The 15,813-nt window shown below is 45.6% G+C and overlaps 1 protein-coding gene across 4 annotated transcripts in view; it reads right to left on the reverse strand.

The window, feature by feature from the left end:
• The window catches only part of spire1 (spire type actin nucleation factor 1), a 149,569-nt gene that overhangs the window by 60,940 nt on the left and 72,816 nt on the right, over positions 1 to 15,813 (reverse strand). For all 4 annotated transcript variants that reach the window (XM_033019416.1, XM_033019417.1, XM_033019415.1 and 1 more), the window contains 2 exons: positions 13,774 to 14,022; positions 114 to 239 (listed from right to left, as the gene is read on the reverse strand). In XM_033019416.1, coding sequence (XP_032875307.1) covers positions 114 to 239; positions 13,774 to 14,022 — 375 coding nt within the window. The remainder of the gene's footprint in view (positions 1 to 113; positions 240 to 13,773; positions 14,023 to 15,813) is intronic.

Here is a 15,813-nt window from a genome sequence, read left to right on the forward strand (position 1 = left end):
CGAAGCAACAGTTCAACCAGCTCGGCCACCGAGCCACCCTATATGTGATTTCAGTAGCTTGATCAATGAGATGCAACTGGACTAGTTTGTTTCATGCAAACTGATGCTCTTACCTCTTTAGTAGCTTTAATTTTGGCCAGGAAGGTTTGTAACTCCATGGATTCGGCGAACAGCGCCCGGCACACGGCCTGGTAATGTTTCGGAGCTTCTGGTGGCGTCGTTAGGTGTGCAGCACACAGCTGATAAAAAGGGACACTTGAGTTACGCACTTGTTATTTCTCCCGAATGGCGGCCTACATTGTGTAAGGAGGAGCTGCAGATGCTGGTTTATACTGAAGATAGACACAAAGTGCTGGAGTAACTCCGCGGGTCAGTTCGTTCCGTAGTTTACGTTTTGCTCAAGAAGGGGAACGTTCAGGTTAACAAAAGAACATTCACTCCACCTGGCATGATGGTGCTTTGTGTAAAATTATTTTGTTAAACGTGATCACGTATGTAGTGAGGGCTGTGCCATTCAACAGAACACGCAAAAAAAAACCCAATCCTACAAAAAGACACAAAGTGCTGGAGTAACTCAGCGGATCAGGCAGCATCTCAGGAGACAAGGATAGGTGACCTTTCGGGTCGGGACCCTCCTAAACCGTTCTTACTACATAAAGCAGGGTTTGGCTGGACTGACTTGGCAATGGAGAGTGTTCCTGGAAACACTTCTGCCCTGGCATCAATAAAATAAAATCACTCTGTGCATTTCCATTTTGCGCATTATTAAGACCCAACATTAGCTGCATGTACGATAGACACAAAATGCTGTAGTAACTCAGCGGGTCAGGCAGCATCTCAGGAGAAAAGGAATAGGTGACATTTCAGGTTGAGATCCTTCTCCAGACCAAGCCTCAGTCTGAAGAAGGGTCTCGACTCAAAACGTCACCTATTGTAAATTGTCCCTAGTGTCTACCATCAGTCAGAAGAAGGGTCCCGATCTGAAACGTCACCTATCCATGTCATCCACAAACCCGACCCGCTGAGTTCCTCCAGCACTTTGTGTTTTACTCCTGTGCATCTTGCTGGGTCACTCGGAATGTACATGTGACAAGAGCTCTCGTGTACTCATGGAGACAACAACACTTTGGCCCCACTTCATTCTGCAGCAAAATGGACGATCATTCCATTGGCCATGGAGGCAAGTTCACTCCCAGTCTTGTCGGTTTCTGGGAACCATAGAACACTACAGCACAGGAACAGGCCATTCGGCCCACAATATATGTGCTGAACATGATGCCGAGACCAACTCTTATCTGCCTGCACATAATCCATTCCCTGCATATTGATGTGCCTATCCAAAAGCCTCTTAAATGCCACTATCATTTCTGTCTCAGACTCCAACCTTGCCAATGCGTTCCTGGCATTCACCACCCTCTGTGTAAAAAAAATCCTGTCCCACGCATCCCCTTTAAACCTTAGATAGACACAAAATACTGGAGTAACGCAACGGGTCAGGTAACATCTCTGGAGAAAAGTAGATGATGTTTTGGGTCGGAACACATACATTTATTAGTCTGAAGAAGGTCCTAACCCGAAATGTCACCTACTTTACTCCAGAGATGGTGCCTCATACGCTGTTACTCCAGCATTTTGTGTTATTTTCAGTGTAAACCAGCAGTTCCTTCTTACACGTCCAGTAAACAGTGCCGCTCTCACCTTAAAGCTATTGCCTCTAGTATTTGATATTTCCATCCTGGGAAATAGATTCCCAATGTCTGCCCCTCTCATCATTTTATACGTTTTTCTTCGGTCTCCCCGCAACCTCTGGCATTCCAGGGAAAACAATCCAAGTCTGTCCAACCTCTCCCTGTAGCTAATACCCCCTAATCCAGGCATCATTCTGGTAAAATGTAGAAACAAAGAACTGCAGCTGCTGGTTTATACTAAAGATAGACACAAAGTGCTGGAGTAACTCAGCAGGTCAGGCAGCATCTCTGGAGAAAGGAGATGAGCGACGTTTCAGGTCGGGACCCTTCGTCAGTCTGACCTTCTTCAGTCTCCAGCAGTCCGAAGGTGGGTCCCGGCCCGAAACGTAACTCATCCTTTTTCTCCAGAGATGTTGCCTGAACTGCTGAGTTACTCCAGCACTGTGTCGATCATTCTGGTAAACCATGACATTTACTTCATTTACTGCAGGTGAACAAGTGGGGGCGCCGTTGAGCAGCACATTGCTGTTTTAATATTAGCCCAGGTTTGTTGAAGTCGGCAGCAGTGTTCCCTCTTCACAGGTATCAACGTGTTAAAAATAATTCATAAACTAAATGTTACAGAGACAAGGATGCTGGAGATGCACAGGCAAACCAAGTCACTATCCTGACGACTCATAGCCTTTCCAGGATTAACAAGGCATGTCAGGGGTGTGACGTCTTCCCACTTGCCAGGAGAGTACAGCTCTAACAATGCTTCATGAAGTTCACCACCATCCACGACACAGCAACATGTGGAGCTGAGAGATCTAGCACCGCAGATACAGTGCAGGCACTGGGCCTCTACTTACTGGAGCTTAAAAGGATGAGGAGGGACCTTATTAAAACTTATCGAATAGTGAAAGGCCTGGATAGAGTGGATGTGGAGAGGATGTTTCCACTAGTGGGAGAGTCTAGGACCAGAGGCCATAGCCTCAGATTGAAAGGATGCTTCTTTAGAAAGGAGATGAGGAGGAATCTCTTTAGTCGGAGGATGGTGAATCTGTGGAATTCATTGCCACAGACGGCGGTGGAAGTGGTCAATGGGTGTTTTGAAGGCAGACATAGATAGATTCTTAATTAGTATAGGTTTCAGGCAGGAGAATGGGATTGGGAGGGAAAGATAGATCATCCATGATTAAATGGCGGAGTAGACTTGATGTGCGCGAATTACCTAATTCTGCTCCTAGAACCTATGATTTTTGTGAGAGGGTGAGAGGTTGAGAGAGTGAGTGGAAAAGAATTCTGCCCCGCCAACATATCTTATTTCAATCTAAGTGCATTAAGATAAAAACGTATGTAACTGAGTTACATAAGCGAATAATGTGCGATTTCACAGTGAACAATAAACAAGATTGTGCTGGCAGGAGCTGGCATTTTGCTTAAACTCGTCTGCAACCCGATTCTTAGCTTATCCAGGCTGCAGCTGAGATGTGCATATTGTTGATAAGGTGCACACCACAAGGGACTTCTCACTTGGAACAAATCGTACAAATGATTCTGCTTCTGTCCCCAGTGTAGACCCTTGCGCCTTGTCTACCTTCAGCAATCTGGATAATGAGGCAGCTACGTTGTTCTTTCCAGTGATGTACATCGCTCTGTATTTGTACCGTTGGAGTCTGAGCACCCATCTTTCAATCTGGGCACACGGTTTGGAGGAGAGAGATTGTCTCTAGCGGTTTGTGGCCTCTCCACAACTCAAACGCAACGCGTGAAAGCGCCCACACAAAGCAAAAGTCTCCTTTTCTGTCTGGGAGTATCCTGTTTCTACTTCCGTCAATGACCTGCTATTAATCTCGATTGTCCTGCATGCTGCTGTACAAGTGCTGCTCCTATCCCCACGGGACTTGCATCTGCAATAACATAGGTAGTATCCCAACGTATGGGGACTCATCAAACTCTGTTTTAACATCAGAAATGCAGCTCTTTGTTCTGGACCAAACACAAAGCGCACATTCTTCCTTGTTAACCTCTTCAGTGGCTCTGCCACAGTAGCCAAGTTTGGAATAAACCTTGCGCAGAAATTCACCAAACCAAGGAAACCCCTTCCTCAAGTTGCATCTCTTGGTTCTCGAATTTCTGCCACAGCCTAAATCTTGCCCTCAGCTGGAAAGATGCCATTATTGGTCAACTTGTGGCCCATAAACACTAATTCTGAGACACCAAGCAAATATTTATCTGCATTCACTGACAATCCATCAGCCTTCAAGTGAGCTTGCGCCTGCCTGAATCTAACCTCGTGTTCCTCATGTGTGCGACCATGAATCAGAATATCCCAGAAGTTTGCAGTTCCAGGGATCCCTTGAATTACCTTGAGAATTTCATATTGGCAAATCTCTGTTGCTGCACTGACCCCAAACAACAACCTCTTATATCGGTATAGACTGCAAATGTTTGACAAAAGTAGTTACTTTCCTTGACTCTGGGTCTATCTCCAACTGATGATAACCCCACTTAGGTCTAGCTTTGACAATACTTTGCTGGTAGATAACTCTTGAAGGACCTCATCGACAGTAGGTATGGGGTGTCTCTTGTATTATTGCCCCGTTTACACATCTCAATACCTTATCTCTCTGTATGGTTTTGGTATTATTACAACTGGACTGACACACAGCGTCGATTGTTCAACAGGTTCAATGATATCCTGTTCAATGAGTTCTTGGATCTTGGCCACAACCTTTTCCCTTAATCCAAACAGAGTTCTGCTCTTTGGTTGTGCTACTGGCTTAATATTTGGGACCATCTTGAGTTTGCTTGACGATCACGCAGTTTTCCAATGCCTTCAAATACTGGCTTGTGCTTCTCCTTTAAGTCTGCATATGACTTCAGTGAGTTCACATTTATCCCAATGTGTAGTACACCTAATGCTAGGGCAGCCTCTCTACTCTCCTTTCTCCTCGATGACCACAAATTCAGCCATAGTGTGCTTATCAACTGCTTGGACTGCTTTGAAACACACAACCATCTGGAGTGGTTTCGATGACGTATAAGGATACAATTTCTTCTCACACTTTCTTAAAGTACATTTTATCTTATTCCATCTTAAGTCTTCCCACTATGCTCTATCGATAACATTGCTATCACTTTCAGTCTACTATGATGTCTACGTCCGCACCTCCAAATCTCACTGGTACCTTTGCGTGCTTGTTGCCGATATCCTGCATCCATCCATGTATCATCACATTTCCATTCACACAAACTTTCATCAACTTGGCGGCAATGTTGATAGTATCCGCCTCTTTGGTTTGCCCAGAGGCTCGACATTTTGTTGCAAAATGGTCTTCTACCCCCCCCCGCCCACACCCACACACTTTCTGCATATTTGACCCCTGGCAGGGCAGCATGAAACTTTGCCAAAATGTCCAAAATTCTCACATCTAAAGCACTCACAATCATCTGCAGCTTTGGAATGACCCTTGCCATTTCCATGTCCCATGTGAGTGTCAGTAGGTGTCATCTTGTTAATGTGGCTTCCTCCATCCAATCTCATGGTCTGAAGCTGGGTTTCCACGGCTTCAAATGTTGAGGTAGTTGTCAGTGTTTTCGCTAATGTTAGCGTATCAACCTTCCCCGGCAACTTGCGTCCCAAGCCATTTGATATACATCTTTGTACAACCTTGTCTCCGATTTGATTCTCCAACTCAACTCCATAGTTGCAGCCCTCAGAAACGTGGCGCCATCTTGTGGCAAACTGAGTAATGCTTTCCCCCTCTCTCACTGTCATCTGTGGCGGAATCCATGTTGTTGAAATGTAGCGTTTGTTCGTCCCACATAATGCTTCTTCAAAGTAGCAACAACCATCGCATAATCCGCTTTGCCTCCTGTCTCTCGAAGCTCCCTGAAAGCCTCCCGAACTGAAGCTCCAGCACTGTACAACACCAACGCTCTCCGTCATGTGAGCTGCCCCATCGACAATAGTCCCAGGCTGTCTGCGTAGGCATCAAATTCCTCTGGTCACGTCTCCCAAAGTTCGCTCACAACACTCACTTCCCCACTCGGGTCAAATGGATTCAAACCTCTCATCCCAGCTGCTTCAACTCCACTAAATGCCAATCCTGCTTCAAAAGTTGAACTGCACAATTCCTAGTTCGTCCTGGTCGCCAATGTCAGATCCTCACCTCGATCCGATTATAATAAATACACATTCAACAACACCGAATACAAACATGCTGTTTTATTCCCCCATCCGTTATATGCCGGCAACATGTGTTCTCTGACCTTTCTGACTCAGAGTAACACTTAAATACGTCAGTTCCCACGACAACAACATAAAGCTTTTCACTATACACAGTACACATGACAATAATAAACTAAACTATCCATGTACCTGTCCAAATGTCTGTTAAATCCTGTTATTGTACCTTCCTCAACTACCTTCTCTGGCAATCAGATACCGGCCTACTGATCAACATTTGTTATATCTAAACCAGAACTATTAAATGGGGGCTCTTTGCCCTTCAAGGAGTCAAAATGTAACTGTACCTAATAAATTAAATCCTGCAGTGTTTTACTGCTGTTAATGAAGGGATTTCTGTGCCTCTACCCCTCATGTAACAAGCGTTCAGAGTTGCCATGGCAACCAGGCCGGGCTCTCCTCCTCCCCCTCCTCCCGTGGCGGCGACCTTTAGCTTCTACGGCCATCCGTGGAAACGGGGATTACTTCAACTGAGGCCTAGCATGAAAGGCTTCAATGTATCCCGCCTTGTTCATAAAGGGCCCAGCGTACATGCCAACATAAAAACATTGACCATGAAGTTTATTTATTCAGTGACCTGAAGGAACAGCTGGCAGTAAATCTAGCATTATTTGCTGAAGTTTGAAAACGGGCTTCAATGACTGTAAAATTAAATTAGCCTCACAGATCATTACTCTAATAATTCAGGCATCGGTCCTTCCGGGTCACCTGCTGAGCTCGAAGGCTGAAGCTGCCAAATCGTCAGGAAGGTTTGTAGAGCCATTAAAGCATCAACAATTAATCACCAGGAATTGCTGCACGCAACCCACGGAAGAAAATTGGTGCCGGGCCTTAAAAATGTGCAATATATTTATTTCATGTGGCTCCTTCATCTAGTAATGATTGAAAATGTTAAAAAGCAAAGGATGTTCCTACTGACGATGAGGGCCGTCCCAGTCAGACGTTGTTCATGTTCTAACTGGTGAGGAAAGCTACAAGCCACGAGTAATGGGCAGGTCACGTGATCAGTGGGGAGAGGGCAAGTGAGAGTTCATGTGGTTAACTCGCAAACCAATGTTGTCAACTCGTTGATGGAAATTGTAGAAACAAAGAACTGATGACGCTGCTCAATACCCAAAAGGACACGGGTCAGGCAGCAGGTCTGGAGAATGTGGAGAGGTGACTTCTTCAGAGTCAGATAGCATGAAGAAGGGTCTTGATCCAAAACATCACCCATCCATGTTGAGTGTGAAGAAGGGTCCCGACACAAAACCTGACCTGATGAGTTGCTCTAGCCCTTTGTCCATTGATGACATTTATTCTTCTGCTTTCTCTACTTGGAAGAGAAATTAGTGGACCAGTAACTGCAGAGGAGAAAATCAAGTACTCGAAAGCACACACCACCCGACTCAAGAACAGCTTCTTTCCCTCCCTGTTATCAGGCTTCTGAACAGTCCTTCCATAAGCTAGGGTCCGATTCAGCTCTACCCCATTGTGGACATTAAATCAAGATCACTGATGCAATTATAAAGAAAGCACATCAGCCCCTCTACTTCCTGAGAAGATTACGGAGAGTCGGTATGTCAAGGAGGACTCTCTCTAACTTCTACAGGTGCACAGTAGCGAGCATGCTGACCGGTTGCATCGTGGCTTGTTCGGCAACTTGAGCGCCCAGGAGCGGAAAAGACTACAAAAAGTCGTAAACACTGCCCAGTCCATCATCGGCTCTGACCTCCCTACCATCGAGAGGATCAATCGCAGTCGCTGCCTCAAAAAGGCTGCCAGCATCATCAAGGATCCACACCATCCTAGCCACTCACTCATCACCCCGCTGCCTTCAGGTAGAAGATACAGGAGCCAGAAATCTGCAATATTCAGGTTCAGGAATAGCTACTTCCCCACAGCCATCAGGCTATTAAACTCAACTCAAACAAAACTCTGAACATTAATAGCCCATTGCACTTTATCTGATTATTTATGTTAAAAAAATTTCTGTGGATGTACGGCAACTTAATTATTTATTTTATGTAAAGCACTTTAGTTTCAACGCGAGTTGATTTAAACATGCTATATAAATAAAATTTACTTACTTACTGTATCTTATGTATACCTGCTATATTCTGTTGTGCTGAAGCAAAGCAAGAATGTCATTGTCCTATCTGGGACACATGACAATAAACTCTCTTGAATCTTAAATCTAGACTTTATCTGTGGAACTGATGCACTACAATGCTGAGAACTATATTCTGCTCTCTGTATTTTCCACCTAGCTCTACCTTTAGTACTCAAGTTGGAACTGGATGTATTTATGTATAGTACTATCTTACTTCACTGGATGGTATGCAAAACAAAGTCTTTCACTGTACCACTACCCAATTATAAACTTTAACCTCAGATGTACAAGAATATGAGGGGTATGGATGAAATGAACAGTCTGTTTTCCCCCACAGGGGGAAGGGAGGGTGTAGGATTAAGGTGAGGGGGGGGGGGAGGAGAATTAAGAGGCTTGCTCTACCTATTGTACTTGTTTGGACTGAATGTATAGTATTATCTGGTCTGTTTGGACAGTATGCAAAACAAAGCTTTTCACTCTACCTTGGTACACGTGGCAAATCTAAACCTAAATCATCTGAGAAGGGTTGAAGGTAGACAAAAATGTTGGAGGAACAGCGGGTGAGGCAGCATCTATGGAGAGAAGAAATAGGCGACATTTTGGGACGAGACCCTTCTTCAGACTGATGTTGGGGGGGTGGGGGTGGAGAAAAAGAAAGAAAGAGGCGGAGACAGTAGGCTGTGGGAGAGCTGGGGAGGGGAAGGAGGGAGAAAGCAAGGACTACCTGAAATTGGAGAAGTCAATGTTCAGACCACTGGGGTGTAATCTACCCAAGCGAAATATGAGGTGCTGCTCCTCCAATTTGCGGTGAGACTCACTCTGGCCATGGAGGAGGCCCAGAACAGAAATGTCGGATTCGGAATGGGAGGGGGAGTTGAAGTGCTGAGCCACCGGGAGATCAGGTTGGTTAATGCGAACTGTGCAGAGGTGTTCGGCGAAGCGATCGCCAAGCCTGCGCTTGGTCTCACCGATGTAGAGCAGATGACACCTACAGTAGATGCAATAGATGAGGTTGGAGGAGGTGCAGGTGAACCTCTGCCTCACCTGGAAAGACTGCTTGGGTCCTTGGATGGAGTCAAGGGGGGAGGTAAAGCGACAAGTGTAGCATTTCCTGCGGTTGCAAGGGAAAGTAACAGGGGAGGGGGTGGATTGGGTTGGAGGGGTTGATGAATCACAAGTCAAGTCAGTGGTAAAAGTTAGTTTCTTCCTGCTTCGTACCATAGTTAAAATAAAACTATTCCTCCAATTCGACCACCTTGAAAAAATCATCCACGCATTCATCTCCTCCCGCCTTGACTACTGCAACTCCCTATACACTGGCATCAGCCAATCATCCCTGTCCCGCCTGCAATTGGTTCAAAACGTCGCAGCTAGGCTTCTGACGGGTACCCGTAAAAGGGACCACATCACCCCTATTCTGGTCTCCCTCCACTGGCTCCCAGTACGGTACAGAATCAACTTCAAGCTCCTCTTATTCATATACAAAGCCCTTAACGGGTTTGCCCCCCCCCCCCCCCCCCCATATCAAAAATCTTCTAACCCAAGGTTCTACCTCCAGGTCCCTCAGGTTGGCCGACTTGGGGCTACTGACTATTCCGCGGTCTAGGTTTAAGCTCAGGGGTTGCAGCACCTAGACTGTGGAACAGCATCCCTCTACTCATCAGAACTGCCCCCTCCATCGACTCCTTTAAATCGAGGCTCAAAACCTATTTCTACTCTCTTGCGTTTTTGAGGCCCTCTGAGGGGGCGCTGTAAATAGTTTATGTATGTATTGTTAGGTCTGTATGTAGCACATTAGTATCTGCACTGATGTACAGCACTTTGGTCAACGCGAGTTGTTTTTAAATGTGCTACACAAATAAAATTGACTGAATTGACTGACTGACTTTGTGTTCTGGAATGGGGAAGCAGCTTTAAAAAAAAATATACGGGCCAAGGATCTTTGACCTGAAATGTTAACTCTGTTTCTTTTGGCAAAGACTGACCTGCTGAGTATTTCCAGCATTTAATCATTTCTTCCAGCTGAAATATAACACCACCTGGTTGGGACGTCTCAAGCCACGGCTCTTCTTTACACTTGGCAGGATGTCACACATTGACATCCGCATTGGAGAATAGTAGTCATTGTCCCCGTACTAAACGACAGGCCCCGGCAGCTTCAGGCAGCTGCCCCTGCACTTGACCAGTAGAGTGAGATAACATTAAACAGAGTGAAAGCAGAGAGAGAAGCCAGATTCATAGAGTCGTACAGTGTGGAAACAGGCCCTTCACCACCAACTTGCCCACACCAACCAACATGTCCCATCTACCTTAGTCACACTGGCCTGCGTTTAGCCCATCCCTCTAAACCTGTCCTATCCTTGTATCTGTCTAAATGCTTCTTAATTGTTGTGATTGTACCTGCCTCAACTACCTTCTCCAGCAGCTTGTTCCATACACCCATCACCCTTTATGTAAAAACGTTCCCCCGCAGGTTCCGATTAAATCTTTCCCCCCTCACCTTAAACCTGTCTTCTGGTTCTCGACTACCCTACACTGGACAAAAGACTCTGTGCGTGTACCTGATGTATTCCTCTCATGATCTTGTACACCTCTACAAGGTCATCCCTCATCCTCCTTCGCTTTAAGGAATAGCATCCCAGCCTGCTCAACCTCTCCCTATAGTTCTCCGCCTTGAGTCCCAGCAACATCGTCGTCAAGCCTCTGTCCCACTTAGGCGATTTTTTTCTACGATTATGCTGTCGCCACATGGGTGTCGCCTGTATGGTCGTGAGTCGCCTAAAGAATCGTAACATTTTTCTGGTCGCCGCTGGAATTTGAAATATTCAAAACATTTCGGCGACTGTGGGCTTGTCGCAGCTTTGTCTTCTACTTTGTCTTCTACAAGGTGCTGTCATAGGTTGTCACCAGGGTGAGGCAGGTTGTTGTTAGTTGTCGCCGGGTGCTGACTTTGGTGCATTCCATTGGCGACTACCTACGTCAACAGGTATCGGCGACTGAATTGTCTTCAGTTGTCGCCGATAGGGTCGTTGCTTGTCGTAGCTTGTCGTGGGTGGACGTAGGTTGACTTTGGTTGTCGCCCGTGTGCTCTTAGGTGGACATAGGTGTGGTCATAGATGGACGTCCTAATGGGTCGCCGGTTGTCGATATTTTGATGTCAACTGGGTGGTAGGTTGTCGTAGACATTGTCGTAAGGGGGGTCCAGTCGCCACTTTTTCGGTGACCTGTTACAACTGTGCCAGTGGCTGAAAAAATCGCCTAAGTGGGACAGGCCCTTAAATCTCCAACCCTTTCTAGCTTGACAACATCTTTCCTATAACATGGTGACCAAAACTGAACACAGTACTCTAAATGTGGCCTCACCAACGTCTTTTTAAACTGTAAGATGACTTCCCAACCTCTATTGACTGATGAAGGCCAATATGCCAAAAGCGTTTTTGACCACCCGATCTACCTGTGACGCCACTTTCATCACTGTTATTTGTGGGAAGTTTCTGTGCATTGACCCAGGCAACTAAAACTCCTCTCACCAACTAGAGAGCAGTCCCCTCTACCTCATTGGAGACCTTAAAACTATTCTTAATTGGACTTTACTGGACTTTATCTTGCTCTAAACATTATTCCCTTTATCGTGTATCTGTACACTGACTGTGGATGATCAGCCATGATCGCATTGAATGGCGGTGCTAGCTCGAAGGGCCGAATGGCCTACTCCTGCACCTATTGTCTATTGTGTAAGAAAGAACTGCAGATGCTGGTGAAAAATCAAAGGTAGACACAAAAAGCTGAAGTAACTGTACACTGTGGACGGCTAGACTGTAATCACCTATAGTCTTTCCGTTGACTGGTTCACATGACAATAACCTAAACTCATACTTTGCTCGTCCGGAAAGCTGAATCTAAAATCAGCCCTGCTTTTACCGAAGAGCAGCGTCATTTGTTAATGAAAGAGGTATTGCACCAGATTTTATTATATAAACATTTTAAATCGAAAGGTGGGGCAAAATTAGTTTAAGGAGAATATTCTTGGAATTAGTGAACTAAAAAAAAAAACTGTAGTTTAAATAACAAATGGCAAGCCAGGATGACAGCTGTCGGTGACACAGCTGGATGAAGGAACTTGCTATCTTTGCCCAGCTTAAGCAGGGATACTGAACATTAATCATCATCAGATCTCACCGACACAATATTTATGCAAAACAGTCTATGTGGAAGTTATTGACATATGCAAGAAATCGAATGGTTTTTGCGTGACTAAAGCTGCAATTCTCCAGAGTAAATATTGGGTTCCTGGAACACACTGTCCACGGTGGAGGAGGTGGCGTTTACGAGGCTTTTAGATAAGACACATGGATATGCTAGGAATGGAGTCATCGAGTCATACAGCGTAAAAAACAGGCCCTTCAGCCCAACATGCCCCATCTATGCTAGCTCCACTTGCCCACATCCCTCTAAACATTTCCTATCCATGTCTGAATGTCTCTTAAAGATTATGATAGTACCTGCCACAGCTATCACCTCCGGCAGGTCGCTATAGACACCCGCCACCCTTTGTGTAAAAAAGTACACCTCGTGGTTTAAATCATGTGCAGGCAAATGAGATTAGTTTATCTTGACATCATGTTTGGAGCAGACATTGTGGGCCGAAGGGCCTGTTGTTGTGCTGTTCCATGTTAGAAACATAGAAAACAGGTGCAGGAGTAGGCCATTCAGCCCTTCGAGCCAGCACAGCCGTTCAATATGATCATGGCTGATCATCTAAAATCAGTATCCCGTTCCCACTTTCTCACCATATCCCTTGATTCCATTAACCCCAAGAGCTAAATCTAACTCTCTCTTGAAAAATTATTCTAAATGATCCATGATTCGGCATATGCAGAAATCGACACAGTGTGAAAGTGGAGTAGTACATTATGGAACGAGCCTCAGCTGCAAACGTACTGGTATTGGTTTGATATTGTGTATGCTTCCTGAAGCACAGAGAAAAGCTTTGATTTGTGGTGCTCAGGGTCAGAGTCTTCCCCTTAGGGCGGCACAGTGGTGTAGAACAGCATAGAGCTGCTGCTTTACAGCGCCAGAGACCAGGGGTTCAATCCTGACTACGAATGCTATCTGTATGGAGTTTGAACTTTTTCCCTGCTGGCGTGGGCTTTCTTGGGTGCTCCAGTTTCCTCCCATACTCAAAAGACATACAGGTTTCCAGGTCTGAAGAAGGGTCTCGACCCGAAACGTCGCCCATTCCATCCCTAAGGTAGTTGAGGCCAGTTCATTGGCTATATTTAAGAGGGAGTTAGATGTAGCCCTTGTGGCTAAAGGTATCATGGGGTATGGAGAGAAGGCAGGTGCAGGATACTGAGTTGGATGATCAGCCATGATCATATTGAATGGTGGTGCAGGCTCAAAGGGCCGAATGGCCTACTGCTGCACCTATTTTCTATGTTTCTCTCCAGAGATGCTGCCTCACCCGCTGAGTTACTCCAGCATTTTGTGTCTATCAGGTTTCTAGGTTAATTGGCTTCGGTACAAATTGTAAATTGTCCCTAGAGTCTATGACAGTGTTGGTGTACGGGGTGATCACTGGTCTTGGCAGACTCGGTGGGTCGAAGGGCCTGTTTCCGCGCTGTATCTCTAAAGTCTAAAAGTAAGGTGTAAAGGTTAGTCGTGATGGTAAACAGATCAGTGTTGTGGGATGAGTGCTGCCCTGTGTTTGTCCACAAATAAATATGCATCACACAATATGCCAAGCGAAGAAGACTCACCGTTATCACGTGCCTGAAGTTCCTTATTGTGGTGATCCGTCTTATTGTGATGATCTCTTTCTGCTCGTCCTCTTCGTCCTGACCGTCGTACCCCTCATCCAGACTCCCCTCGGCTCCCACACCCTCGTCTAGGATATTTGTCATGCGGTCTATCAAGTGCTCCAGCGGTGGACTGAGCTCCCGTTCCTCATTGTCCTTCAGGCCCCAGTCCAAGGCTTTGTAAACAAGGATCCCCACCGATTCGATCACCTGTTGAGGAATGGGAGCAAACGTCTGGGTTAGAAGTTATTGGTTTTGTAGATAGTGAAGATGGTTGTGAACGATTGCAGCAGGATCTGGATCGATTGGCCAGGTGGGCAGAGGAATGGTTGATGGAATTTAATACAAAGAAGTGTGAGGTGTTGCATTTCGGGATGTCGAACAAGGGCAGGACCTACACAGTAAATGGTAGGCCTCTGGGTAGTGTTGTAGAGCAGAGGGATCTAGGAGTACAGGTAGATATGGTGGTCAAAAAGGCTTTTGGCACTTTGGCCTTCATCAGTCAGAGTATTGAGTATAGAAGTTTGGAGGTCACGTTGAGGTTGTATAAGACATTGGTGAGACAGCATTTAGAATATTGTGTTCAGTTCTGGGAACCATGTTATGGGAAAGATATTGTCAAGCTTGAAAGGGTTCAGAAAAGATTTACGAGGGTGTTATCAGGACTAGAGGGTGTGAGCTATAGGGAGAGGTTGAGTAGGCTGGGTCTCTATTTCACGGAGCGCAGGAGGATGAGGGGAGATCTTATAGAGGAATACAAAATCATGAGAGGAATAGATCGGGTAAATCTTTTACCCAGAGTGGGGGAATCGAGGACCAGAGGACATAGGTTAAAGGTGAAGGGGAAAAGATTTAATAGGAATCCGAGGGGTAGCTTTTTCACACAAAAGGTGGTGGGTGTATGGAACAGCTGCCAGAGGAGGTAGTTGAGGCTGGGACTATCCCATTGTTTAAGAAACAGTTAGACAGGTACATGGATAGGACAGGTTTGGAAGGATATGAACCAAGTGCAGCCAAGTGGGACTAGTGTAGCTGGGACATTGTTGGCCGGTGTGGGCAAGTTGGGCCGAAGAGCCTGTTTCCACATTGTATCACTCTATGACAACATGACCACACTGTAGCAACAAGTTGGTTTACCAAGTGCTGTAGTAACTCAGCAGATCAGACAGAAACTCTGGAGAACATGCATAGGTGACCTTTCGGGTTGGGGCTGTTCTTCAGAATCAGTCTGAAGAAGGGTCCCGACCTGAAACGTCACCTATCTATGTTTGCCAGGCATGGCAAGGCTGGCCCCGCTGAGTTACTCCAGCACGGTGTCAGAACCACCACACTGTGGCCTTGCAAAGGTGGTTGGGAAGAGGCTGTTCACCATCTCCTGCCTCTACTGTCTTTCAATAAGATCATCTGTAGCTCAATTCTACCTGCCTACCTTGGTTTTATAATGCTTCGTTCAGAGGGATATGGGCCGAGGAAAATGGAACTAACTCAGGAAGGTACTTGGTTGGCATGGATAAGTTGGACAAGGGGTCAGTTTCTATGCTGTATGAAGTACAGTAAGTCTGAAAACTAACATCCAGGTTCTAGAGCACCTTCTTCCCAACAACCAGCAGGCTAGTAAACATTACAAGTTCCAAATATGCTCTGAACCACATAGACTTGAGCCAATGTTTTTGTCTTTGCACTGTTTATGTTTGTTTTTTATATATACTGAACATTTTTGCGTTGTCTATTATAGTATTTACTATGCCTACATATATGTTGCGCTGCTGCAAGTCAGGATTCCATTGTTCCGTTTCAGGACATATGGCCAAGTTAATGGATATTTTAAAGATGGTAATTGATAGATTCTTGATTAGTAAGGGTGTCAGGGGTTATGGGGAGAAGGCAGGAGATTGGGGTTGAGAGGGAAAGGTAGATTAACTGGCAGAGTAGACTTGATTGACTGAATGGCCTAATTCTGCTCCTGTAACATGAACATGACAAAAAAACACTCATGACTTG

Source organism: Amblyraja radiata, chromosome 4, assembly GCF_010909765.2.
Source record: "Amblyraja radiata isolate CabotCenter1 chromosome 4, sAmbRad1.1.pri, whole genome shotgun sequence".
In the NCBI taxonomy this organism is placed as follows: Eukaryota; Metazoa; Chordata; class Chondrichthyes; order Rajiformes; family Rajidae; genus Amblyraja; species Amblyraja radiata.